This window comes from Silene latifolia, chromosome 2, assembly GCF_048544455.1.
Source record: "Silene latifolia isolate original U9 population chromosome 2, ASM4854445v1, whole genome shotgun sequence".
In the NCBI taxonomy this organism is placed as follows: domain Eukaryota; kingdom Viridiplantae; phylum Streptophyta; class Magnoliopsida; order Caryophyllales; family Caryophyllaceae; genus Silene; species Silene latifolia.
In genome coordinates, this window is record NC_133527.1 from 132,126,698 (window position 1) to 132,150,959 (window position 24,262).

The 24,262-nt window shown below is 36.6% G+C and overlaps 3 protein-coding genes across 8 annotated transcripts; 1 reads left to right on the plus strand and 2 right to left on the minus strand.

The window, feature by feature from the left end:
* Positions 1–1,962: 1,962 nt before the first annotated feature.
* Positions 1,963–2,565, plus strand: LOC141641321 (ethylene-responsive transcription factor ERF021-like). The gene has a single exon (XM_074449991.1). It carries the CDS (start codon positions 1,963–1,965, stop codon positions 2,563–2,565), a length of 603 nt encoding a protein of 200 aa, XP_074306092.1.
* A 544-nt stretch (positions 2,566–3,109) lies between these two features.
* LOC141642995 (putative cytosolic oligopeptidase A) lies at positions 3,110–19,246 on the minus strand. Its single transcript, XM_074452008.1, has 18 exons — positions 18,805–19,246; positions 18,520–18,687; positions 18,012–18,135; positions 17,581–17,657; positions 16,736–16,879; positions 15,989–16,219; positions 15,819–15,909; positions 12,030–12,151; positions 10,261–10,368; positions 9,935–10,180; positions 7,476–7,528; positions 7,211–7,303; positions 7,001–7,118; positions 5,553–5,712; positions 5,422–5,453; positions 4,815–4,880; positions 3,577–3,648; positions 3,110–3,473 (listed from the first exon to the last, which is right to left on the minus strand). The coding sequence occupies exons 1-18, from the start codon at positions 19,231–19,233 to the stop codon at positions 3,387–3,389; spliced, it is 2,421 nt and encodes an 806-aa protein (XP_074308109.1). The 5' UTR covers positions 19,234–19,246; the 3' UTR covers positions 3,110–3,386.
* Positions 19,247–21,916: 2,670 nt separating this feature from the next.
* LOC141642996 (GATA transcription factor 4-like) lies at positions 21,917–23,325 on the minus strand. 6 transcript variants are annotated; one of them, XM_074452009.1, is made up of 4 exons: positions 23,191–23,325; positions 23,008–23,065; positions 22,748–22,893; positions 21,917–22,652 (listed from the first exon to the last, which is right to left on the minus strand). In XM_074452009.1, the coding sequence occupies exons 2-4, from the start codon at positions 23,039–23,041 to the stop codon at positions 22,200–22,202; spliced, it is 633 nt and encodes a 210-aa protein (XP_074308110.1). In that variant the 5' UTR covers positions 23,042–23,065; positions 23,191–23,325; the 3' UTR covers positions 21,917–22,199. The 6 variants fall into 6 exon arrangements, with proteins under 6 accessions (XP_074308110.1, XP_074308113.1, XP_074308114.1 ...); XM_074452012.1 differs by having other exon boundaries at positions 23,014–23,065; positions 23,191–23,271; XM_074452013.1 differs by having other exon boundaries at positions 23,014–23,065; positions 23,184–23,266.
* Between the last annotated feature and the right edge of the window lie 937 nt (positions 23,326–24,262).

Here is a 24,262-nt window from a genome sequence, read left to right on the forward strand (position 1 = left end):
ATTTGGATGAGGAAATTTACATGAAGCAACCGGAGGAATTCAGTATGTTGGATCATGAGAATAAGGTGTGTAAGCTTATGAAATCATTGTATGGACATAAACAAGCTTCTAAACAAAGGCATCAACTACCATTTAAATATCTTGGTGTTCCCATTTCCTCAAAGAAAATAACTACTCCCTCCGATCCACACCAAAGGTAACACTTACCTAAAACGGACGATCCACACCAAAGGTAACATACCTTGTTTGGTCCACAACATTACCAAATTGTCCTTATACCAATTTCATATTTACACAAAATGTCATTACATACCTCACATACCATCCCACACTTAAATCCACAATTACATGGCCCACCTATTTTTCCCCTCTTTATCCTTACTTTTTCTACCTTTTTCTTAAATACTCCATTTTTCCCCATGTTACATTTGGTGTGGATCGGAGGGAATAAGTTTGAAGGCTAGAAACATACTGAAAGAATTGTAGCCAAAATCAGAACCTTGGGAGCAAGACAACTCTCCTATGCTGGCAGACTGATCTTAGTGAATTCTGTCCTTGCAAAAATGCATTCTTACTGGGCTTCAATTTTCTTAATTCCTTCTGGAATTATGAACAAAGTGGACTCAATTTGCAAGAATTTTGTATGGGGAGGCAAGGATTCCTATCTTAGAGCACCTAATATCAGTCGGGAGAAATGTTGCACACCAAAAGAGGAAGGTGGTTTGGGGCTGAAAAATGCTAAATTGTGGAATAAAGCTATGTTATGAATTAAGTGGGTCAATCATGTGTATATGAAAGGATATGAATGGAAGGATTTCTCAGTTCCCTATGATTGTAGTTGGTTTTGGAAGAAAATTGTCCATGTTAGGGACAATTTTAAGAGTGGTTATGTTAATAATCTGTAGCAGAATAAAGACAACGAATATTCTGTTTCTGTTGGTCATCAATGGTTAAGGAATACTACTAATACAAAGGTACCATGAAGATACTTGTGTTCAAATATCATGAATGTGCCTAAAACTTCATTTATCTATTGGGCTAGCCAGCACAAAAGACTGTTAACTCGTGATAGAATGCAAAGAATGGGCATGGGACAGGATACTACTTGCTACATATGTGGTGTTGAACCTGAAAATCATGAGCATTTGTTCTATAAATGTGAATATAGTAAGAGACTTTTGTGACAAGTGTTTATATAACAAGTTGATGAAATCGATAATGGTGGTATCATTTGCTTGTATGTTGATAAAAGAGTCGCCTATGTAGAGCATGACATTTGGCCGCTTCAAGAATTCAAAATGGGTATTAGGGTTCAAATTTTTGAGACACCCCAATACTACGAATATTTGGAATGTGCACTTTGGTGACTCTTAGGGTTGGCGATGATGTCATAAGATGTCAGGAAGTTGTTAGTTTAGTAAACATAAGGACTGTTGACATTCATAAGGTAGTAAGAGATAAATGACACCTAAATCAATCAAGTTAGTAAGTAAGCAGATTCTATGAATTCAACGAGTCGGTGATTCTTAGGATTGGGTATGTAATTGTAGGCCCAACCCGATGTTTATAACGAGTTATGATCCTGACACTTATAAAGATTAAACCGCGTGTAAACAGGGAAATCCGTTTTGATGCTCCAATACAAAACAACAAACTAATCACTTTCTAAACTTGATTTTTATTATTATTAGTCAAGAACCTTATTTAGATCAACAACACACTAACATCAAAGTACTTCAGGCGTCAATGTTACCCAATTAAAAACACCATAACAATAACAATGGATTACAGTCATGTAATCCATACTTGATTAATAAATGATTTTAATATAATCTCGTGTGCACTTGCTACGAAGGCCCTCTCTTTTTGGAGCACTTCATTCAAGTACCCCCGACTGTATTTAAACTCACCCATCACCACTGCTATTTTTCAACATCATTTCATAAAAACATTAATTTAAAAATGGATAACACTAATGCTAACCATAATGTTCGTCAGGGCGGCGGCATTGGTTCCAGTTACAGGGGTGTCAGGAAGAGGAAATGGGGCAAGTGGGTGTCCGAAATACGTGAGCCAGGAACAAAAACCAGGATATGGTTAGGTAGCTTTGACACCCAAGAAATGGCAGCCATTGCATATGATGTAGCTGCATTTCATTTCCGTGGGTCTAACGCGCACTTAAACTTCCCTGATCAGATAAGTAGCATGTCCCGCCCTGCCAGCTCCAGTGCTGATGATGTTCGCAGGGCGGCTCAGGCAGCTGCAGCTTATATGCAGACCAACTGCTCTACAGCATTTCATCAGTCTGCCAATTCATCAGCTCATGTTCACACGGAGGTCGCAGCTCAACCCTCGGTCGCCTCTGGGTATGACTCGATGAGGATTGGTCTGACACCCTGGCAAATTCAGGCTATCAATGACTCCCCTTTAGACTCCCCCCAAATGAGGTCGGGAATGGTCGACCCACTCATGCTTAACGACCCATTCCTGTATGATTACACTGATGCTTATGAGATGAGCGGGTGGGGTGATGAGGAGGTACCTGACGACTCCTTGTGGAATTAACTGCTGCTGCTTACTATGCCCTCCCTCAACACTTTACTCCTTATCAATTATATTTATCGACATATAATATAGATTCGATTGATTATCCTAACTACATGTTCAACAAGGAGTTGGAACATGAACTTAGATTGCAGGGTGCTAACACAGCTAAGCTCTGCTCATCATATAATGTGTGAATGTGCTGTAGTCTATTAACCATCTACAGTACTTACAAGTGCCTCTACTACTGTATTTGTAGAAGATACTGATCCATTTTTAAATCTTATTCTTTGGTTCTTAATGAGGCGCGCAAAGCACGTACATTAAAGGACGATAGGTGATTTTTTTTTTTTCAAGGGCGGACAATAGTTGATACAAAATTGGTAAAAATGTATCGTCCTCCGCCATAGCCAATAGGTCAGTCAAGCCTTCCTTGGCTATAACCTGTGTTCCATTTCATCATATTCTGGTAATACAATTATAACTTTGTATTCAACATTTCTCGAACTATGTTGCTCTTAGATGCTCAGTTTCAACTACTATAGAAGCAAAAAAACAGGATACGTATCCAAACCTGTGCTTCATTCAGATAAAAGAGGGTATATAATTTATTGAAGTTAAACAAAGTAACCCTGTGAATGTGATTGTTAATCATTCTACCATTAAAGGACATTCTATCACGGTCACAAATGTTTCAACTGATGAATGAATCGGAAAAGGGCATTATTGTTACTAAAAGCCTGACCAATGTAACATTCTTGTACCATGTCAATTTAGTAACAAACCTCATCAACTGCCAGATACAACCATCTAAGCACCATCATGGAACAGACCACACATTATTAAGCTGAAGCTGTTGCTGCCAATAGACCATTATGACGTAAGAGTGGTTCTGGAGAGGGCTCGCGGCCACGGAATTCCACAAACACCTACAATGGAAGCGTATATGTTTTTAGTCTTTAGAAACGATAGTTGAGGGGATACATAAATGAAAGAAAGCAAGGACTTCAAGCTGTTTTCAGAGAAACTCACCTCTAATGGAGCTTTGCCGCCACCTAGAGCAAGAATAGTTTCTCGGAACCTGCGTCCAGTTTCTATGACAGCCTGACAAATACAATGCAAATTAGATTAAATAACAAATCCATGTTTCTAATATAACGGCATAGCAATAATATAGCAATGACCAACAAGCATTCCGTCGATGTGTTTCATACAGATACATCATATACGGAAGAACAAAGCTCAACACACCCATGACATTAAATATTGGCCGCTATGCGACTGTATCCGCCTTTACATAAAGGATTTCAGCTTCCTGTGCTAATGTTTTCCAATACATAAAGGGCTGCCAAAATAGCTGATATGGTAGATATCTGACCGATAAATAGTCAATTTGCCGCTATTTGGCTGAACATGACCAATAACGCCGATACTGGAATACTGGACCGATATGGCTTATTTGCTATGTTACTCCGACACTTCACTTAAGTGCCGTGTCGCGTGTTAAACATGTGTCGGTGTCCGACACGACACGACACAACACTTCGACACTTCAATTTAGACCACAAAACAGGAAAATTCACCCCAAATAGCCGTGTCCGACACGCCGACACGTGTCGGTGTGTCTGAGTAACACAGCTTATTTGATCTATATAAAAAGAACAACGATAAGCCAAGACATTGAATGCGACACTGCATCATAGGATGCAATCGCATTTTGTACCCCGCGACCGTGATTGCGACCTATACCACAGTTTTATACCATGCGTAGACCCCCACAATAAGTTTACAACCAGTACCACCCACAATGGAGTATATGGACTTACAATATGTGGGTCTTATCGAAATTCATATCGGTCCTCACATATTCAATAAAATTACTTCGAGTATAGATTGTTAAAATAAATAAACTAAAAAGAAGGCCTGCGAAGACATGTACATTCGCCCCATTACGCTGCCATAGGCCGAAGCCTCTGAGGGTATCAGGTAAAATATTGAATAGATGTCGTTGCTTGAAATACATCAGGTGATGTAAATCATAGGTCATTGAAGACAACTTTATCACCCTTAAAATATTAATGCTGCAGACGATATCATTTTAACCGTACCAACCAGCCTGCCACTATTTCAGTTTGTTGAATACTTGAATGGCATCTTGATCAAACAGAAAAGTAGAAATCCTTAACCCTAACATCTCATGGTAAAATAAGATCAGACAGAGCCCCGCGCCCGCACAAGCACAAATTAGAAATGCACTTGTTGGACATTACCTTATCATTATCCAATCCGACATCCTCAAATGCCGAGAAGGCATCAGCAGAGAGTACTTCGGCCCACTGTAAAACGTGAAAACTATTAGAAGTACCACGATGTTATCAGAAAAATACAAAGCAACAATAATGTCTTTGTCATACAAGCAAGAGATAACCCACTCAAAATGCAACCACATCAGAAGAGATTGACATGTCCACTTAGAGTTAAGAACATGAAAATAAAGAGAGTAACATCCATCACTGGCTTCACTGCTAATTAAGCCATTAAGGATCTCAAGGTAGATATATGAAAGAAACCACTTTTCTAAGCAAAAACAATGTATAGATGAATTTTAATAACGAAAGAAATGACCATTACCATTACCGATTGACTGTCTACATCTCGGTCTATCGTTTTCTTTTTGTTTATTTCAATTTTTGAGAGTGCAGAAAGGGGCAGAGTCACGGAGGTTTTATCAAGTAACTTCAAGAATTTGTTCATGTTTCAGTATACACATGCTTTTTTATTTAAACGGGTGAGGGGGTGTCTAGTGCTTCAACCAGAAAAGGTAACAAAATATAAATACACCTATCATATGAATTTGAAAGGACAGCTATCAAGTACCTTGTAACTGTAGTATCCAGCTGCATAACCACCTGTCCCCCAAAATATACGGAGTTAAATAACCTGAAAGCACTTGCAGTCTCCACTGCATACCTATTACGAAGTACTATGTCAGGGCACTAGAGATGAACCTGCGAATATATGGCTGAAACCACAAAGGAACCGATCCTCAGGGAGCGGAGGAATGACTTGTGTGCGCTTGCTGACACGTTGATCAACATCATAAATGGATTCTGTACCTCCTGGAACATACCTTGAGTGCAACTCCAAGTCCAAAGTAGCAAATCTTAGCTGTAAAGGAAACCAAGACAGCCATAGATGTAATTGGTATCTTATTTACTTATTCCATAAACCTAGATAACTCGACCAGTTTAGCATTGACAATAAGCCACACAAAAGTCACAACTCATAAGCCAACTAGTCTCCATTAATAGTATTAGACAGCTAGTTTGGGCCTGATAAAATAAATATAAAACATAACAAAATGAAAACATTACAGCTCAAGGGGGTAGGAATAAGACAGCAGGAAAGGGGGATTGAAAATGCATACTTAAAAAGCCTAGAAGTGGCAGCTCATGGGTGATAACAAAAATACCGTAAGAGGCAAGAGCAACACGTTATAGGTCTTAGGAACTGCATGTGTTTTCTTAGTTTACTTCCTCCTAAAGAAAACGTAGACATGAAGTCAAATAGCCCTATCGCCCCTATGGATATTGGATGGGAGGTCGGGTATGTTGATATTATGGCATTTACTGAGTTGAATGTCCTGGTTTATCGTGGCAACTTTTGTATCGGTCTTGTTGACTATATAGGACTAGTACTGGTATTAACTTTGAATCTTCTGACAAATATCGGCCATAGGCAGTATACCCTCTACGCACAATGATCATTATGTTACATAACCTCATACATTTAGTACCATGCCTAGGACATTGCACCAGAATCCCATCAGAGATTTTGAGCAGAAGGTATGAGGGAGAAACAACGGGTAAAGATCAGCCAATCATAGCCATGGGGAAGAGACATAACCTTCAGCAAGTTTACAGCCTCACAGATGATTGGCTTAGCTGGGGTACAAGGGCGGTTGGATATAACCATATAGGCCCGATATTAATGTAAATGGATATGGTTGGACTCGAAACAGATAGCTCTGGATACGATTGGACTCTAAACAATACACACAGTACAATAAATCTCCTTCTTAGAACTGTGTCATTGAACTCAGATTTATACGTTTACTGGCTTGAACACCTTGTAAACTGCAAGGTCACTCGATCTAAACTGATGATATAAATAAAGGTCAAACCTCGAACAATAACAAAGGACCCCTAAATGTATCATACACACAGCTTGACAATCCTTAGCTATTGCTGGATTACAAGATACGGCATTACTCAAAATAGCATTTTTCCACATCAGGCAATTGTTAGCGTTGAGGATCTTGCGTGCAGAACCACAAGATCAAGAAAAAGAGCCTTACTGTTGCAAAGAGGAATAACAGAGGAGAGCACTACACAGACTAGTGCGAGTGTACAAGTAAACTAAACGGAAGAAGATGAGCATCACAATTCACTCTTACCTGTCTAAGGCTCAAAGAACCAGCACGAAAAGTCCTCGCTGCAAGGAGTTTCTTGTAAACATCCTCATGAAGAATCTCACCACTCTCATAGTGTTTTGCAATTCCCATTAAAGTGTCTCTGCAGCAAACACAAAAAAAAAAATGTCAATGATGACTGAAACATGTAGAATGAAAAAAAATTCTGCCAATATTAGACAGAATAACTTTTACCTATGGTAACACCAGTTCTCCATAAATTGGGAAGGAAGCTCAACAGCATCCCACTCTATACCTCGAATGCCAGCCACAAGACCCTCGTCCTCCCTAAATGCGTCAATTTTTAACAAAGATTAGTTTTTATGTCTTAAGACAGCTTAGTGGCACAATTTATATGCTAATATATACTTGGATTAAAAAAGTATACTTGATAGTTGATACCAATTAACTGAAATGAAAAAAAACAAAGAGCTCATCCAATATTGCATGGGAGATATACCTGGTAAGCATATGTTGAAGTGCATGACCAAATTCATGGAAAACAGTCTCAACCTGTAATACCAAAATTAGCATTAATTCACCAAAGACGGTATCTAAAGAGATCACCAAGCACGCAGTTCAGGATCTTATTTTCACACCCAATACGAACGTGTCAAACTGGTATTAGAACCACGAAGCACACTCAAAAGATCTATCTCTTTACTTTGGTCTAGTGACATGAGCAGTCTACATGCAGTAGAAAGACATTAGACATGCTATCCACAACAACAAATGAAAGTTCATGTCCGTTCCCTCAAAAACCTAATATGACCATTTTAAGGACACCCAAAATATTTCGAAATTTAAATATAATACTATTTTACTGAAGGAATGGCGAATTTAAAGACACAAAAATGTGGTTCAAATATTATACTACTTTATTCAAGGATTCCGCTATTTTTAAGGAGCTTGAAATACTATATAGCAATATCCTGCTAAATTTGAACACACCGGTCTACTGTTGAAACAATACGCACATTTACCATGCATGTCCAACGCTAACACTTTCCAGTAAGTACAATTTTGAAAACAACTATAATAGATGAGTCATGACGTTAATATGATCTTGCTTATTCCAAGGTATGACTTAAGCATTAGAAGGCGCAAATCGTGGCGCAAGACACAAGCTTCATGCAAATGAGCAATGACTCAATGAGGCATGTGGTTTTGCAGCAAATTTGAATTTCAATATTCCCCTTAAGTTCCGTCTCGCTTTCAAATTACTATACTTCTTTTTGCACAGGGAATATAAAGTTTATTAACAATTCTATACGTAAGAAGTGGGTGTAAAATCAGAATATGGTAATTGGCTTCATCGTTAACCACACATACAAGTTGTATTAGGACAATTTGGTCATTTCCTTTCCTAAACATGTGCATTGTCCTAAAATGAATTGGGCATTTAATATGAGGTGTCAAATAAACGAAAGGAGGTTTGATGAAGGAGGTATTATAAACTCCATCTATTTCATATTAAGTCTTTTAGACTAAACCAAAAAAAAATTATTTATCTGTTGTTTTCCTTGTACCTATGTGTTACATGTCCCTGCAATTTCCAAAACACTATTCTTACCACTTATGCGGATAGAATTATTAATGGGGAGCATTGGCAGAGGAAATAACTAGGAAAACGAGTCATTCCCATTCACCGGACTGATGTAAAAAGGTTTACTTTCCTATTTTCAAAGGCCAAATACACATAATTAATAGTACAACTTTTCCTAGGACTTCGTTTATTCTTGTGCAACATCTCAAAAAGAATTGTAAGAACGGAGAGAGTTATGCACAAAAACACCTTTCTGAATTTTAAGGTGGCCTAACATGTAATGTAGAAATAATGCAAGAAACTGGAGTGCAAAATAAACAATTAGAAGGCGCAAAAACGTAATTTATGAGCACTATGTATCCTTATTGCACCTTATACACAAGGTGTGGCTAAGGTGCCCAAAGGCGGTTTGGCTAGAGCCTCATTGAGCCTTGAGCTTAAGAATGCCCGAATCGCGCTTTTTCAAACTAAGAACAGGACTGATTCCCTCAAAGATGAAATCTAACAATCCCTCCTCCCTTTTATTTTTTTCCCACGTTTCTTTTTAGGAAGTTTTATTATCTTCTTGCTTCCCTTTAATTCTATTTTTGGTAAGTTATGCTACAAAATTACAAGAGGTCCTAATAATACCCATATAATTACAAGATATGTCATTGCTAAACCAATTTAACTCTTGTTCTTAACCCACATTATTAACCTCACTTCCACCACCACCTATCATCTCCCTCTTCCCTTCTTAATCAATTGACCACCACCAATTATTTTCCGTATCAACCTGGATGACCATGTCCAGCCAGGCACCCAGTTCACCGGGCGTCTCCCCAAATTTATACGTAGATTTATATCCCTCAATCTTGTCTCATTTCTCCTCCACCCTCGTGACAGTGCTCCTCCCTTATCCACTGCTCGAGTTCTGTTTCAGACTTCTGGGCCTCTGTTATCAACATCCCACACACCATTTTTGTCGAGAATATAAAGGTGTCCGATATCTGCTCATCTCTACGCTTCTTACTTCATTGAAATTTCAATTTAGTTTTCATGATCTACAAGTAACTAAGTGTTCTTCATAAAGAAGAATATTGCCAAAGTTCTACTGATGTTTTAGGTGACTAGTACTTTTGTCGGTGAAGAAGATTCATTAGTGGTAGAGTTCAATGGTAATGGTGATGGTGATGGATGCTCCTGAAGGACCTAATCTAGTTAAACATGGTTACATTTAACACTAGAGCCCACGTGCTGTTTTCCAACAAACTGTGCGAAAGGGAATTGGGAAGGAGTAAAGAAAGGAGGACGTAACAAATGAAGATAATAAACCTAAAGCCAGATTAAATTGGAGACAACAAATTTGAGTGAAGCAGAGAAGTTAAGCTTACTTCGCGGAATGTCATGAGACTAGGCTTCTCGCCAACTGGAGGAGTTTGATTGCAAACCATATGTGCCACAGGAAGCCTAACAGGGGACCCACCACGTGATAGCACGCGACTTCGAGAGACAACCTCATCCATCCATGCACCACCTCGTTTTTCTGATGGACGGGAGTATGGATCAAAATAGAAGTAAGCAATAGGAGCTCCAGATGAATCCTTGACACAATAAAACCGAACATCTTTGTTCCACACCTAAAATGGGCAAATAAATTTGACATCAAAACAGGAACATTTGTAAGGTAGAAAGCGAGTATAGCAAAGGTTTAACTTACAGGAGCTAGGCCATCAGCAGGCTCAATTTCAATTCCAAATAGCTTCTTCGCTAGAGAAAACAAACCATCCATAACCTTCGGCAATGAAAAATATGGGCGCAGTTCCTCCTAAACAAAACAAAAGCAATGAGTAATATGTCGATAAATTTCCTCCATTTGATAGGTAAAGGTGTTTACTTCTGATTATAGCTTGCATTAAATTGAGCAATGTATTGAAGTAACCATTTTCTAAATATAATCCGAATAAAAAATCCAATAAAGTCTACTTTACTAGGCACGACAAATGGATAAATTAAAGGGTTATTTCATGTGAATAATCCAAACTATGTCCGCCATTCTCATATTAATCCGTACTAATGTTTAACTGATAAAAATCCAATTTATTGACTCATTTATCTTTCACTAAACTTGTGGAAGGGTGACCTATACAACCGGTTACCTACACATGAATATCAGATCACTCCATCCCTCACTCTAAACAAAAACAAAACCATTTACCTCAATCAAATTAAAATAAAATAAAACCCCAGAAAATATTTTCAGCACCACCGTCAAATGTCCAGCATATTTGCGATTTCGAAGGTAAAAGAACCAACTTCGTCCTCTACGATTTTGATGTTAGCTGTGTATGCATGGAGTTACAAGATTGTACCACCATTGGTGACCAGCATATTTGCGATTTCGGTACGCAATGATTGGTGCCTCACCAATCATTTCAAGTTGTAAAAGAACCGTCTTCTTCTTCTACCATTAATAGCTGATTTTGAAGGTTGACTAAAAAACCCCCAAAGTTATTCATATTTGCGATTTGGGCTTGGCTAATGTGTTCCATCATATTGGACAATTAATGAGAAGTGATAAAACCAGGAGACAAATATACGGAAAAAAAATCCCAATTTCAAATGCTTAGAGAACACACATATTGAATCCCCATATAATGACTTTCCCACCCTCATTTAGTTGTTTAATTAGGTTTTTCTGGGATTTTTATTGTAGTTTCTGGGTTTTTTTTTGCAAAATTTGAGATTAGAGTGTCGATTTTTGCTAAAATTTGAGAATATAATGTTTGATTGATGGCTTCGTTAATTTACGTGTTGTGTAATTAGGTTATTCAATTAGGATTTTCTGAATTTCCGACGAACTTTGGGTTTTATTTTTCATTTGGGAAAGTTATACATGTAAGAACAATAATAAAAAAATGGGACCCAGGCCTTATGACCTGAAAGCTTACCTGTTGTAAGAGGTAAAAAATAGGCTTAGTTCATTAAAAGATAAATGAGGCAATCATTTAGATTTTTCTCAGTTAAACTAAAGTATGGATTAATATGAGAATGAGAGGTATAGTTTGGATTATTCACGTGAAATAACCCTAAATTAAATGGTCACAAATAGAGTATAAGTTACAAGACAATAAGTCAAAACCTACACTATAGCAAACATGTTAACAAGTTACTATGCTACGCCCAAGATTTATAAAATAAAATAAAAATATAAAAAAAAAAATCTAGCAAAGGCCTTAGCCTTATTACAAGCATTAGGGTAATTAAACTAAAAAAATAAAACTATACGGTTTCTTTCACACAGAAACAATACTATTAAACCAACAACTTCATTCAAGGCCTGCTTCACTGTAAAAAAGAATTACCCCTTTCACAAAATATAACAGCTCACTATCAATGACATACACTTTGAAACACATAAGAAAAGAAAGGCATGGAGATAAAAACCCGGCACAAGAAAATTAGAAGTAAAAGAAACAGCTGTGTGACCTCATTTATGTCATACTTAGACTCCCGAAGCCTCTCACTCCAGAAGGTAGTATCCCAGTGCGTCAAATTGTCAGCCTCAGCTGCACCTTGCTGCGTGGCGAAACTTTTAATTTCTTCCATATCTGCAAGGTTAAACAACAATGAATTTCTCTTAGAAAAATATTTAGCAAGACCCCATTGAGATAGCAGCACAAAAGTAAACAGGCATTAATGAAGAACTGAATGACGAGATGCACCCGATAAGCACAAGTGATAACTTTTTATCACATGTAATAAGGTAGTTACTCGACGATAAAAAATTGCGGTCCATTTTTGTTACTAATATGAATATTTATTATGTTATATCAGGATTCCGGATTCGTATAAATTGCATATTACAATCAGACAATCACAAATAAAAACCTTGAGCATGGCTGATTCTAATTAAAAAAAATCAAAATTTCACATTGTTCCATAATCTCCACACACACACACACACACAAACAAACCAAAAAAAAAAAAAAAAAAAAAAAAAAAAAAAACAATTAATACACCATGTACTCATGTAGCAATTCCAACTTTGGTTTTTAGTTTTTACCAATTTGCACAACTGTTCACTCGTGTATGAGGGAGCTTCATTATGTCAATGTTTAAAAGGTTTCATATGTTACTGTCGCAGTTGCTTAATGCAATTCGAAATGATAATGTAGGACACATTTTGTTATGTTCAGTCATGACAGATGGCGCTCTGGCTCTAGAAAGAAGCTATGAAGCAAGAGTTAGGGCGTTCACAATAGTGGGAACCCTTTCACGACTCTTATCAGTGCCAAATCATCCAACGTTATCATATGAAAAACCAACTAAAAACCTATATTCATCCATGGAAGGAACCACAAACAATTATTAAATGGACCCTTATTCTCTCACTGTTATACCTTTCACAAAAACCAAAGAAGGAATTTCAATTGCAAGGACCTACTCCTTTGTAAGGAGTGGCCATCAATTGACACTTTTTTTCAAAGAAGCTTCTAAATAAAGACCAATTTGCTTGAGAAGCAACCGTTGTGGTTACTCTTAAAACCTCCATTCCATAGAAGCTGCCATTCAAGACAAATGAGGTTGTCCAACCATATTTGTCACTTATTGAATCTCAATGAATAAATTATCTTACAACCCTCAAAACATATCAAACACCATCTCCCAACAAACAACACAATTTAACGTGCAAGTGAGAATGACACACAAGATATTTTAGCTTTGTCATAATGATTTCTCTTATTCACAATATGTTTGTATTAACTGACAGATAACTACACATCAAAGTTCAAACACCATCTCTCAACAAAAACTACAATTTAATGTGCAAGTGAGAATGAAAGACATTCTAGCTTTGTCATAATGATTTCTCTTATTAGCAGTTCGTTTGTATTAAGTGACGGATAAATATGGACAATGGGAATAAGTCGTTACGTTGGTACAAAACGAGACATGGAGATACATGACAAACTCCATATTTGACTGTAAATCACAAATGAGCAGGATTGAGTGTTATAGAATGAGACACAACTAACTGCAGTTGATGGTTCATACACTATCTATGCAACGCACATCTAAGCATCCACATGAAACATAACATAACTTGCCTTGGTCTTGCAATAAATATCACCTCTATTTTTCTGGAAATGCCCCATATAGTTTTGGCACAAATAAAGGAACGTAAGGGTGGTGAATTTCACCATTACAATACGTACATTCTACCCACAAAAAAAAAAAAAAAGATAAAATACGAACGGGCCAATTCCAAGTATAGGTCAAAACTAGATGATGGGGGCAATTCCAGAGAATTAGATGCAAAATAATAATTAAGAAAAATTGCAAAGTACACCATACTACCTAACAAGTACCACTTATTTTGAACTATCACCTAAACATTTTTGGCAAACAACCACCTTATAAGGTACTTTTGTATTCATTCTGCTACCTAAATGACTTTTCCGGCCCGAGAAAAGAACAATCCGGTGAATCTGTCTTTTTAATCTCCTAATTTTTGCTCCTTTAATATCAATTAAGAAAGCGAAAAAGTTCTATGATTCTTAATTTCTTATACTCAATTCTTATACACTGCCATCCACTAACACACACTTAAGTTTACTTCTTCTCTTATCAATGTAGGTAGAGACCTCAATGCCTATCTTCTCTCCTTTCATTCCAAGTTTTCCAATTATACACAATCCTTAATTTTGAATATCTTTCTATAAGCAATTTTAATAGTAGTTTCTTTGAGTCAGGGGCGGACCTAGGGGTGCGCACAGCACTCCACGTGCGCACCCTTGGTTGGTTTAAATTTTTTTTCCGTAAAAAACAGGCCAAGTAAATATATATATACAATCCGCGTAGTAGAAGAATCTGTATTGGGAGAGTGGTTCAGTGGATAGAACAACTGCCTTTTGTGTAAGTGATCGCGTGTTCTACTCCTACTAAACACAATTTTTTTTTGTTAATACTAGTTTCCATAATACACATCTAATATCTTTATCTTTCCTTGTTTATTTTTTCTTCCTAATTTTTTCTTGTTTATCTTTACCTAATTTTTTTTTTAATATCTAGTTTCCATTATATAGGCATCTAATAATATCTTCCCTTATTTATTTTTTCTTCCCAATTTTGTAATTTAGGTTGTTAGTTTGAAATTCTCTTTAATAAATTATTTCTATGAATGTTTTGTGATTTGATTTTGAATGTTTGTTGTCTACTTATGATTTTAACGGTGGTAGTGCTAATAATCAAGTTAGAGATTCGAGAGTAATAGACTTTCTTCATTAATAAAAACCTCAATGGTTCAAAAGATTGAGAAGGTGAGCATACAAATTAAACAAAAAACCTATATAAATCCCGATTGATATATTTTCTTCAATATTTAATAAGATATATTTTAACACAAGGATTAATCTTTTGTGGACATAATGAAACGATTTCAAGACATGAGATCTCATCAGGTTAGTATATGTAAGTTTTTTTTAGTATTATGTATTTTTTTTGCCGCATTGTTTAATATTTATACATTTTATTATATTATTCGGATTATTTTTCAGTTGTGCACTCCCATTCTAAAACTTTTGGGTCCGCCACTGCTTTGAGTGACAGAGAGATAAACCTTCTTCAATCAAAGAAGATTTTGAGCAATAGAGACGTACAACCCTATAATCAACTAATATTTATTGATACGGAAATAAAACCAACCAAGTGCATGCAAGAGAGAAATTAGTGCATAAGGGAAAACTCTTGTGTATGTATGTGAATGAAAAAAAAGTCCTGTGTTTAATTTCAATCGAACATAAACCCTCGGTCATAATACATTATGAGTTAATTGTTCAACAAACTCACCGTTCCACAAACAGAATCCATTTCCAGCACAAAGAAACCTATTTGATTGGAGATCTTATGGTTCTTATTTAATACTCCTAGAAAACAGGACTGATAATAATTAATTTGATGTAAGATTGGTGATGCAGATATGAGAGAAGAATTTGGGCGTTTGCCAAGGAAAAAAGACAAATAAAGATATTATCCTCGAGGACTTGATGACGCCCCATCGAATTGATGTTGCATTATGTACAAGTGAATCACACTATTCATATTAAGATTAAACCTAAAGAATTCAATGTGTTTGAAAGATTCCATGATTGAAAATATAAAAGGCAGACAAAGGGTGTTTGAAAACCAAAGGCAAAATAAAGTCATCGACTCTCTGGCAGTGATTGTAAAGATAACTTAGGCGCCTTTAAAGAGAAACTCCATTCTATATATTACCTTGAACAGCAGGATCCCAAGATGCAACACGAAGCTTTTCTAAAAGTTCTTCTGCTTTATCAACAGTCGCCATTTTCATTGCCATGCTCACCTACAGGAAAGGACCTTGTTGACATCAAGCTTTAAAATTTGCAAAAACTGTGTCAGTAAGAAATAGGAGTATCAAATACCTCAGCATAGTTTTTGTATCCAAGTAGGTTTGCCGTCTCTAATCGAAGTTTTAATATTTGATTGATGATTTCAGTGTTATCCAGATCGCCACTTGAAGCACGGGTCACATAAGCACGGTATACTTCTTCACGTAAAGACCGGTTTTTCGCATGTTGCATAACAGACATATAGCTTGGACCATCTAATGTTATGATCCATGGTCCATCTTCAGCATTAGCATTTTCATGTCCCTAATGTACAAGAGTAGCAATGACAGAGGTGATCAGAAGCGAAATCTTTTTTGTGGTTTTTTAATGACAGACTAAAGGCGAACGGAAGAAACTCCAGCATGAAAAAAATTTCCAACATCAAAGAAAGCTAGTTTTTACTTTTTTACCAAAAACTTTCTTATATATTAATACTTGGTTCACTTTTAAGGTATTCCGGACCCTTGAGTTTTACTTCGGTTTACAAAATTGGTTTAATCTTTATTCTCGATTTAAATTCTAAGTTTTTATAAAAGAAATCCGGACTTCGATTTTAAAACCTATAAGTTTACCTGGCTTTTGTATTATGTTTCACTCCCCTTTTGTTTTTCACTTTTTCTTTTCTATTTTTTTCGCATTTCTGAGGTGCGCGTTCACCCATGGACGGTTCTAAAGGATGATTAATGTCAGCCGACCCCAAATCATTTTGGAATTAAGGCTCTGATGTTGTTGTTGTAAAGAAAGCTAGTTAAAGCAACTTGAGTAAAAGACAGTAATTACCTTAGATGCAGCTGTTTGTGCGGCCAACCCTAGAGCAGTTGCAGGCAGTCCTTCAATTTCTTTCTTGTCAGTTACTAATTTTTCAAATTTCTTTGTCGCATCCAGCACATTCTCCTCAAACTTTTCAGTAAGTTTTTTTAACTCCTGCAATAATAAAAATAACAAAATGAATCTCTCCCTGAAAATACCAGAGGTGATACTAGATCAACTTTTGTCGTATATCAATTCCTATCAGGTACAAATGAATCGAATGGGAAAAAGACAAGGAGGGAACACGATAAAAAGCGCGACTTCCTTCTATACCAACGATAATTTTCGATTTCCAAATGCATAATAAGCACGTGAATTCTATGCTTCATTTCTGCTCTTCGCTATTTTTTCAATGGTAAGATCATGCCATCAGCTCAACCCATCTCTCTTAAGCCTCGGAGATTGTGGTCATTGTCTACGGCAGTTGGGTAAAACGTAGGCTGCTAGGGGCAGAAAGGACTCCCACTCAGGCACTCCCAAGTCCCAAATTCCTGTGAAGGCTGTTATTTAATCTGATAGCCGCCTCACATCTTAAAAGAAATTAAAGGATCGGTGACCAAGCACTACCAGGTTGAAGTTCCTATAAGTTAATATACTAAACAGCACTCTAATCTCTTCGGTGGTACATCTAGAGTTCTATAATCCTGATCCAAGACAAATTGATCAATGGGCCACTATTCACAAACAAAAAAGAAGACTGAGACTGAGATAGTGAGATTTGCATTTGGGGAGTCTGATGGAGAACGATAGATGATCCTTGATGAAAATTGTGGAGAATGAAATAAAATGAAAATAAAAATAAAAAGAGAACCAACCTGCTGAACTTTATTAAATTGGTCTCTCTTGTCATCCTCGAGAGAAACACCACTGAGAACAGCCTCCTTAAGTTGATCTGAAACATAACAAAACAAGTTAGAGGTGCAAGCCATTTCAACCAAGATCCAAACCATAGAATACCATACGTTAATTAACTCAATTATTCTCAATATGTACTTCATGAAGTAAAATTGCAATTGCAATCAGTCTTCTATCCTTGTAGTATTTCCCAAAGAATTATGGCCGCAATGCACAAATTTTACAAATTTCATAGTCAACCATATTGTATATCCTAAGAAAGGTAAAATCCAATTATTTTGCAATCCGTGTTCTCTCGGATGCCTTTTCCTGGTTTCAACACTTTCCAGCATGTGTGCATCAAGTTCAAGTACTAAATCGACAATAAACAAAGATAAATTAGGAGTCTCACTTTCAACAATCCGTTTTCGAGCCTGGCTCAACTGTGGCCAGTTAGAGGATTCACGGATAGCTCTAAATGCTTCATAAAGGGGCTTACTTTGGCCCAGCCTAAGATCAAATTTCACCTTCTCCGGCTGCACAAAGAAAACGAAAATTTATAAGCACGAACAGGAATACAGTAAACTAATCTATGTCGAAGCCTACAAGTTATCTGTAGTCTGTAGTCTGTATAAACTAATGTATGAATAAAGCACATAAACTCATGGATCAACAAACCATGTATTACAATCGCAAGTAAAAATCAATACAAAAGCAAAACGCCAGAAATAATAAAATTAATCAACGACTCAAGAGAAGTCAACTTGTGTACACTTGGAAGCCTAAAAGTAGTGGAGCAATCAAGATTAACAGACTATGCACGCACCTAAGAGAATGCTACTAATGGAAGCGGCTGAGCAAATGCGGATCAGAGTGAGATTCAATTGTTAAATTAAAAAGGGAAAGAAGAATAGTGATACCTGGACTTCCTCGATAGCAGCGCGAAGTTGAGGAGAGTCTTGAACAGACTTAAGGTGGTTAACCATCCCCCAAGCGACGGTTAGCTTATCAACCATCTTCTCTAATGGCTCCACTAGCTTCTCCCATTTCGGCTCAACCGTCTTCTCCAACTCATCTAAATCACTTTCCTACACATAATTTCATTTCCGATCTATTAAACTACTACAGTACCTCTTTTTCACTATCATCTTCCTTCCTGATTGACTTTGAAAACGAAAATAAGATTAAAGTATAAAAAAACTTACAAGTTGTTTGAGCAGCGCGCGGACGCCGGGGCGAACATGATCGGCGGAGACGGAATCGAAAGGCGGGAAGTAGAAGTCGGACAAGAGAGGGTTGGAAGAGACGTCAGCATCAGCGACGGCGACGGCGGCGGAGGAAGCCATGTGAGAGGCACGTGAGGGGAGGAGTGACGTGGATGACAAGGAAGGGATTGTTGTTGCGGTGCGGCGGTGAGGGCGTTGGAGACAGGTGACGTAGGCGGCGGACCAGAGAGGACAAGGGAGGGATTTACGAGGAATGCGGCGAGGGCAGCGGCGGAGAGAGAGTGAGAGAGGAGAGAGGAGGGAACGAGAGAGAGTCAAGGAGGAAGAAGCCATTAAAATTACTAGGAACAAGAGTTTTAAGTAGAATGGTGCTATCCCTGAGGTTGTGTTTTTTGGGTTTGGGTGCATTTTTTCTACGGGTGGGTTCGGTTCGCTTCAGAGCTTATCTCGTTGGTTTTGGACGCTTCTTCTCTCAGCTTATCAACATCACTATTTTTCATCCCGTGCAAAATTACACAGGTATGTTTTTAAAAACATTGATATAATGATTAAAATTGCACGGGTATAATATAAGATATTAACTTATAAAAATAATTTTTTTTATTAATTTTTAATTAATTTTACTGAGGTTTTGTTAATGGGCTAATCTTATGAATAATATATAACATGGTCTTATGTAATAATTTGGATCGATATTAATTCTTATAAAGTTTGGCCCAAAATTATATTTTTACTAAGAATTCATACGCATATTGGTGAATGTTTTATTGATAATGTCATTGATGAATCTTTTTTGAAGAGACATGTCTCTTTATCCCGTTTTTAATTCGTTTTTCTCTTTTTCTTTTTCAAATCATTTTTTTCCCAATATTAATTAGAGTTTTAACTATTATTAGTATTTCATTGTTAGCATTTTCTTAATTTTCTTTATATATAATTGTTGCTTTTAATATCCTGCTATTAATTAAATACAACATTTTTAAGGAATTTTTTGCTCTTTTTTGTTGTTAAAATTGTTCTTCATTTTTATTTTCTATATTATATGAGTATTATAGATGGTGCTCATTATTTTTTGGGATTTAAATAATTAATATTCATGATGAACAATTTTCACAGTTTTGTTATTTTTTCTTTTTATTACAAAAAATGTTAATATTAAAATTGGACATATTTAGTAATATATAATGTTTAGTATATTTAATATTGGTAAATTGAAAATATACTAATCAACATATTATCAAATCAACGTATAAACACGGTAAAACACACTGAAATTAATTCAGTTGTACGTACAAAAGGGTCCACCATTACAACTTTTTTAGAAAAAAAAAAGAAACTTGTTAGTGATGACGTGGACACACCAAATTGCTTGAAATGTTTCTGTATTTATATAGATAAGATTACGGAAATGCATTCAAAAATTCCCGCACACTTCAATGCTACCCCTATGCTCCAACCTCAATTTCTTCCCATAACAAAAATTCTTGTTTTAGATGAAAATATTTCTATCTAAAACAATAGGACGGGATTTTGTTACTATTTTATGGTTAAATAAATGTAACAATAATAATACAGTCGGTGGTATAGCTATGGTAACTTGTTTTCTAGAAATTATCACATTTGGCTGTCAAATGGTTACAAAACTCCGTCTTATTACTTCAAACTAAATAGTCTGTCTGAAGCAAGACCAACTAACTATTCACATAATTGTGTTCTTTCCATATTTCCCCGCTCATTTTCACTTTGAGATAAAAATAAAAAAATAAAAATAATTTGTCTAAATCAATCCGGATTCGAGCTACTCTGTTGTTATCATATTGGAGTATGTGTTTTTCTTACAATTCTTGAAAATTCATAAATTTACACACATTGATAATTTATAACACTCGTCATTGAAGATGCCATGTTTGGTTTCTTGGTGTCTGCTGCCTTTTTGTTGATCTTGAAGTGTCCCTTGAATCCGCTGTTTAGTGTTTCCTTAGTTTGGATGAGTTCGTGATTTGGCGTGGCCTTTTATGTTTGAGATGTAATTAGGTAGGGGTGAGTAGGGTTTCGGCGGTGGTGTTCGTTAGGTTGGATGCGACGGTTTGCAGCTCAATCTAATGTAGTTTCATCCTTTTTTTTATTGTGCTTTTTGTTCTTCAAAATAATGACATCCTCTAGATTTGTCTTAGGCTTTGTTTGGTAAAACTAGCTGAAAAGGTAACTGAAAACTGAAAAGTTAACTGAAACCTGAAAAGTTAACTGAAACCTGAAAAGGTAACTGATAAGGTAGCTGAAAATTAGGAACTGATAAGGTAACTGATTATATAAAAAAAATGTTTGCCAAACTAACTGAAAAATAGCTGATTTTGGTGAAATGATGTAAAAGGATATGATAATTATTTAATAGTATAGATTTAAGGGGTAAAAAAGACAAATCAAATCAAATCAGGTACCTTATTTCTCAAATGCTACTCTTGGTAGCATTTCATTTCAGGTAGCTTATTTAACTTATTTAGTTAAATAAGCTATTTGCCAAACACTTACAAAAAAATAAGCTACCTGAAATTTTGGTCAAATAAGCTATTTTGACTAAATCAAGTACCTGAAATAACTTGCCAAACGGAGCCTTAGTGGTTTTATCATGGATAATTATATTGCATTCGATTTGTGTTGTGCCCATATCGATTTGGCCTTGTGAGATGGTGTTGGTTAGTGCCTTAGAGGGTTGTTTGAGGCGGTTTCTCTTTCGCAATCTTACTTACTTTTCTTGGCTATGAGTTTCTTGTCCACAAAGATTGTTTTTCAAGGTGTTTGAGATCCTCTCCATTGGAGACAAAGCATCATGGTCGGCTTTCATTCATTTCTATGTCCTAATGGCGTAAGTACACTTGGCTCATTCTCGACGGTCTAGGAGAGTAATTGGTTATCGGAAGTTGAAGTTCGTGTTTAACACTCTTTACGCCATCAACACACTTTTGTTTATCATTGTAGTTGCTATGTTGCTCTAGTTTCCAATTTTGCTGAAGTTAGTGCATTTGATCAAATGAGCCAAATGTCAGTCAACCGACTACACTAATCAAATTTACAAATTTAAGGGCAGATGACGGGATGAAAACGTTGTTCCTAAACATTAATCAAACACCAGCCGGCTACACTAATAAAATTTACACATTTAACGACAGATGACGGGATGAAGATGTCGTTCCTAAACATCAATCAAGCATTAATCCAACTAACTCTAAAATTAAAATCAATACTTAACTACGAAGCTTGCTATTCACCTAAAAGCGAACCCTTCAATTCCTAACATTACTAGACATACACAGCATAGGCGGTGTAGCAGGGTTGTATCCAAAAGTTGATACGAGGGATGAAACAATCCAAGCTAACTAAGGTCCAGTTTCCTCCTTGTTCTTAACCATCCTCATCTCCATCACCTTCCTATGACTACTGGAGTGCAACTCCCTGGAGTAACTCGGACTTGAAGCGGGCCGATATTCAGGCCATAAACGACCCTTCTTGTACTGCACCCCACACGCATTACACAGGGTTTTCGGGCCGTTTGGGCCACCCCGCCATTGTGGTGTCTTCTGTGTTCCGCAGTGGCTGCAAGTCTTCTTACAATTAATCTTATGTGAGCCCTTCCGGACCGGGTTGTTGGGCGGTGGAGATGAGTCCGTGGCCCAGACCCTCCTGGCCCGCTTCCTCTCTGGTTCCCTCTCATGATTAACAGTTTCAGGTTCGGGTTTGGGGGCGTAGCCAGATGGAAATGGGGTTGAATATGGAGAGAAAGAGTCGTCTACAAAGTGAGATAACCACTCTAATTCTGCTGCTTCTTCTGCCTGCAGTAGTAATAAGAAAATATATTAAACTGATTGATTAATTAAGAAGGGAATGCAACAAAATTAAATTAAAAAGGTGTAGTAAAAGTAATTACAGGGTGAATTGGAAGGGAGAGAAAGAAAGGATCTTTATCTTTGTCTTCAGCAACATCATGTTGGGAATTGTTGTTCAACTGTTGTTGTTGGTGTTGGAATTGAGGAGGTTGAATTTGGTGAATGTTGTTGAAATTAAGAAGTTGGTCTACAAAAGATTCATCAGGAGTAGGAGTAAGAGTAAGAGGAGAAGAATGAATAGGAGTGGGGAAATTGAAATTACATAAAACATCATCCAAAATCATTTTAGGAGTAAGACCACCTCCACCTTTGACTATACCATTACCACCACCCATCTTTCCTGGAAAACAATTCTCAACCTGCAACATTTTATCATATTACCAAATTAAGTCAAAATAATGAGGGTTTATGTATATGTATGACTAATTTCAGCTGCAAAAGAATCAAACTTGACATTAAAAGAGAGTTATTACCTACCACTTACCAGTTACCAGGGAGGAACAACAGAAGAGACTACTAGTGACTAGTGAGGGTTTGTGTTGGACTGTTGGATGATTCGGATATATATGCTCCAAGGGTTTTGCCCACTTTCTTTTACCCTTTTCCCATTTCCTTTTTCATTTCACCCTTTTTAAATTTTAAACTAATTATGGAGCCCGTGTAAATCACGGCATCGTTAATAATTTATTGTTTTAAGAGTTATTTCATGGGAATAATCCATCCTATACCCCCCTCTTCTCAAATTAATCTATCCTCGTGTTTAACTGAGAATAATCTCATCTTTGACGTCATTTAACTTATACTGATCTCTTGAAAGGGATACCTGTAAAACCCGTTACTTTCCTCTTGAACTCTTTTGAGAAACAAAAATATCACTGAACAACTTCATCCCCTTCATCAGCCAATTCTTTATTCTACAATTTCACCCACCCAATTTCCCACTACCACCCACCACAACAGGGTTCACCAAACCCCCAAAAAAATTTGGGTTCACTCATAATCGATTTGGGTTCATTGATAATTAAACCCTCAAAAATCTGGGTTTCTTCCGTTCAAAATTATGTTTCCAATCGATTTGGTTTTTTTTTTTTTTTTTTTTTTTTTATAAATCCCTAACAAATCTGGGCTCATTAAAAGATTTCTGGGTTCGCCCCTCCAAAAAATCGTTTGAAATCGATTAAAGATGGTGGGCTCATAAACAACAAATGCAACAACTACCCACCTCGTGATTCCATGAATTCTCACTTATCAAGGTCAATTTTCATTGCAATCTACAGTATTACAGCTGCATCACTCAAACCCTAAACATAAAATTAAGTATAGAAATCAGCACCACAAGTCAACAACTAATAAAGATCAATATCGGTGCTTTGCTTTCTGGGTAAGCTATACTTACAACATTAAGCAATTTATTTGGGTTTGTTGAAATTAATCGATATGAGTTTCTTAATTGATTTTGGGTTTCTTTTGGGAGGATTATTTGGGTTTGTTAATGATTAAAGTAGTAGGATGATTATACTAAAGATTGATAGCAATGAAGATGATGGCTATTATGA

Coding starts and splice junctions, on each gene's coding strand:
- LOC141641321 (XM_074449991.1), top strand. CDS start 1,963: ATGGATAACACTAATGCTAACCATAATGTTCGTCAGGGCGGCGGCATT.
- LOC141642995 (XM_074452008.1), bottom strand. CDS start 19,233: ATGCACCCAAACCCAAAAAACACAACCTCAGGGATAGCACCATTCTAC. Junction 18,136..18,519: donor CTGCTATCGAGGAAGTCCAG/GTATCACTATTC, acceptor TTCTTTGTGCAG/CCGGAGAAGGTGAAATTTGA. Junction 5,454..5,552: donor TTTCAGCCATATATTCGCAG/GTTCATCTCTAG, acceptor TTTGGGGGACAG/GTGGTTATGCAGCTGGATAC.
- LOC141642996 (XM_074452009.1), bottom strand. CDS start 23,041: ATGGGTGGTGGTAATGGTATAGTCAAAGGTGGAG. Junction 22,894..23,007: donor TGGTATAGTCAAAGGTGGAG/GTGGTCTTACTC, acceptor AATCTTTTGTAG/ACCAACTTCTTAATTTCAAC. Junction 22,653..22,747: donor TCTCCCTTCCAATTCACCCT/GTAATTACTTTT, acceptor TTACTACTGCAG/GCAGAAGAAGCAGCAGAATT.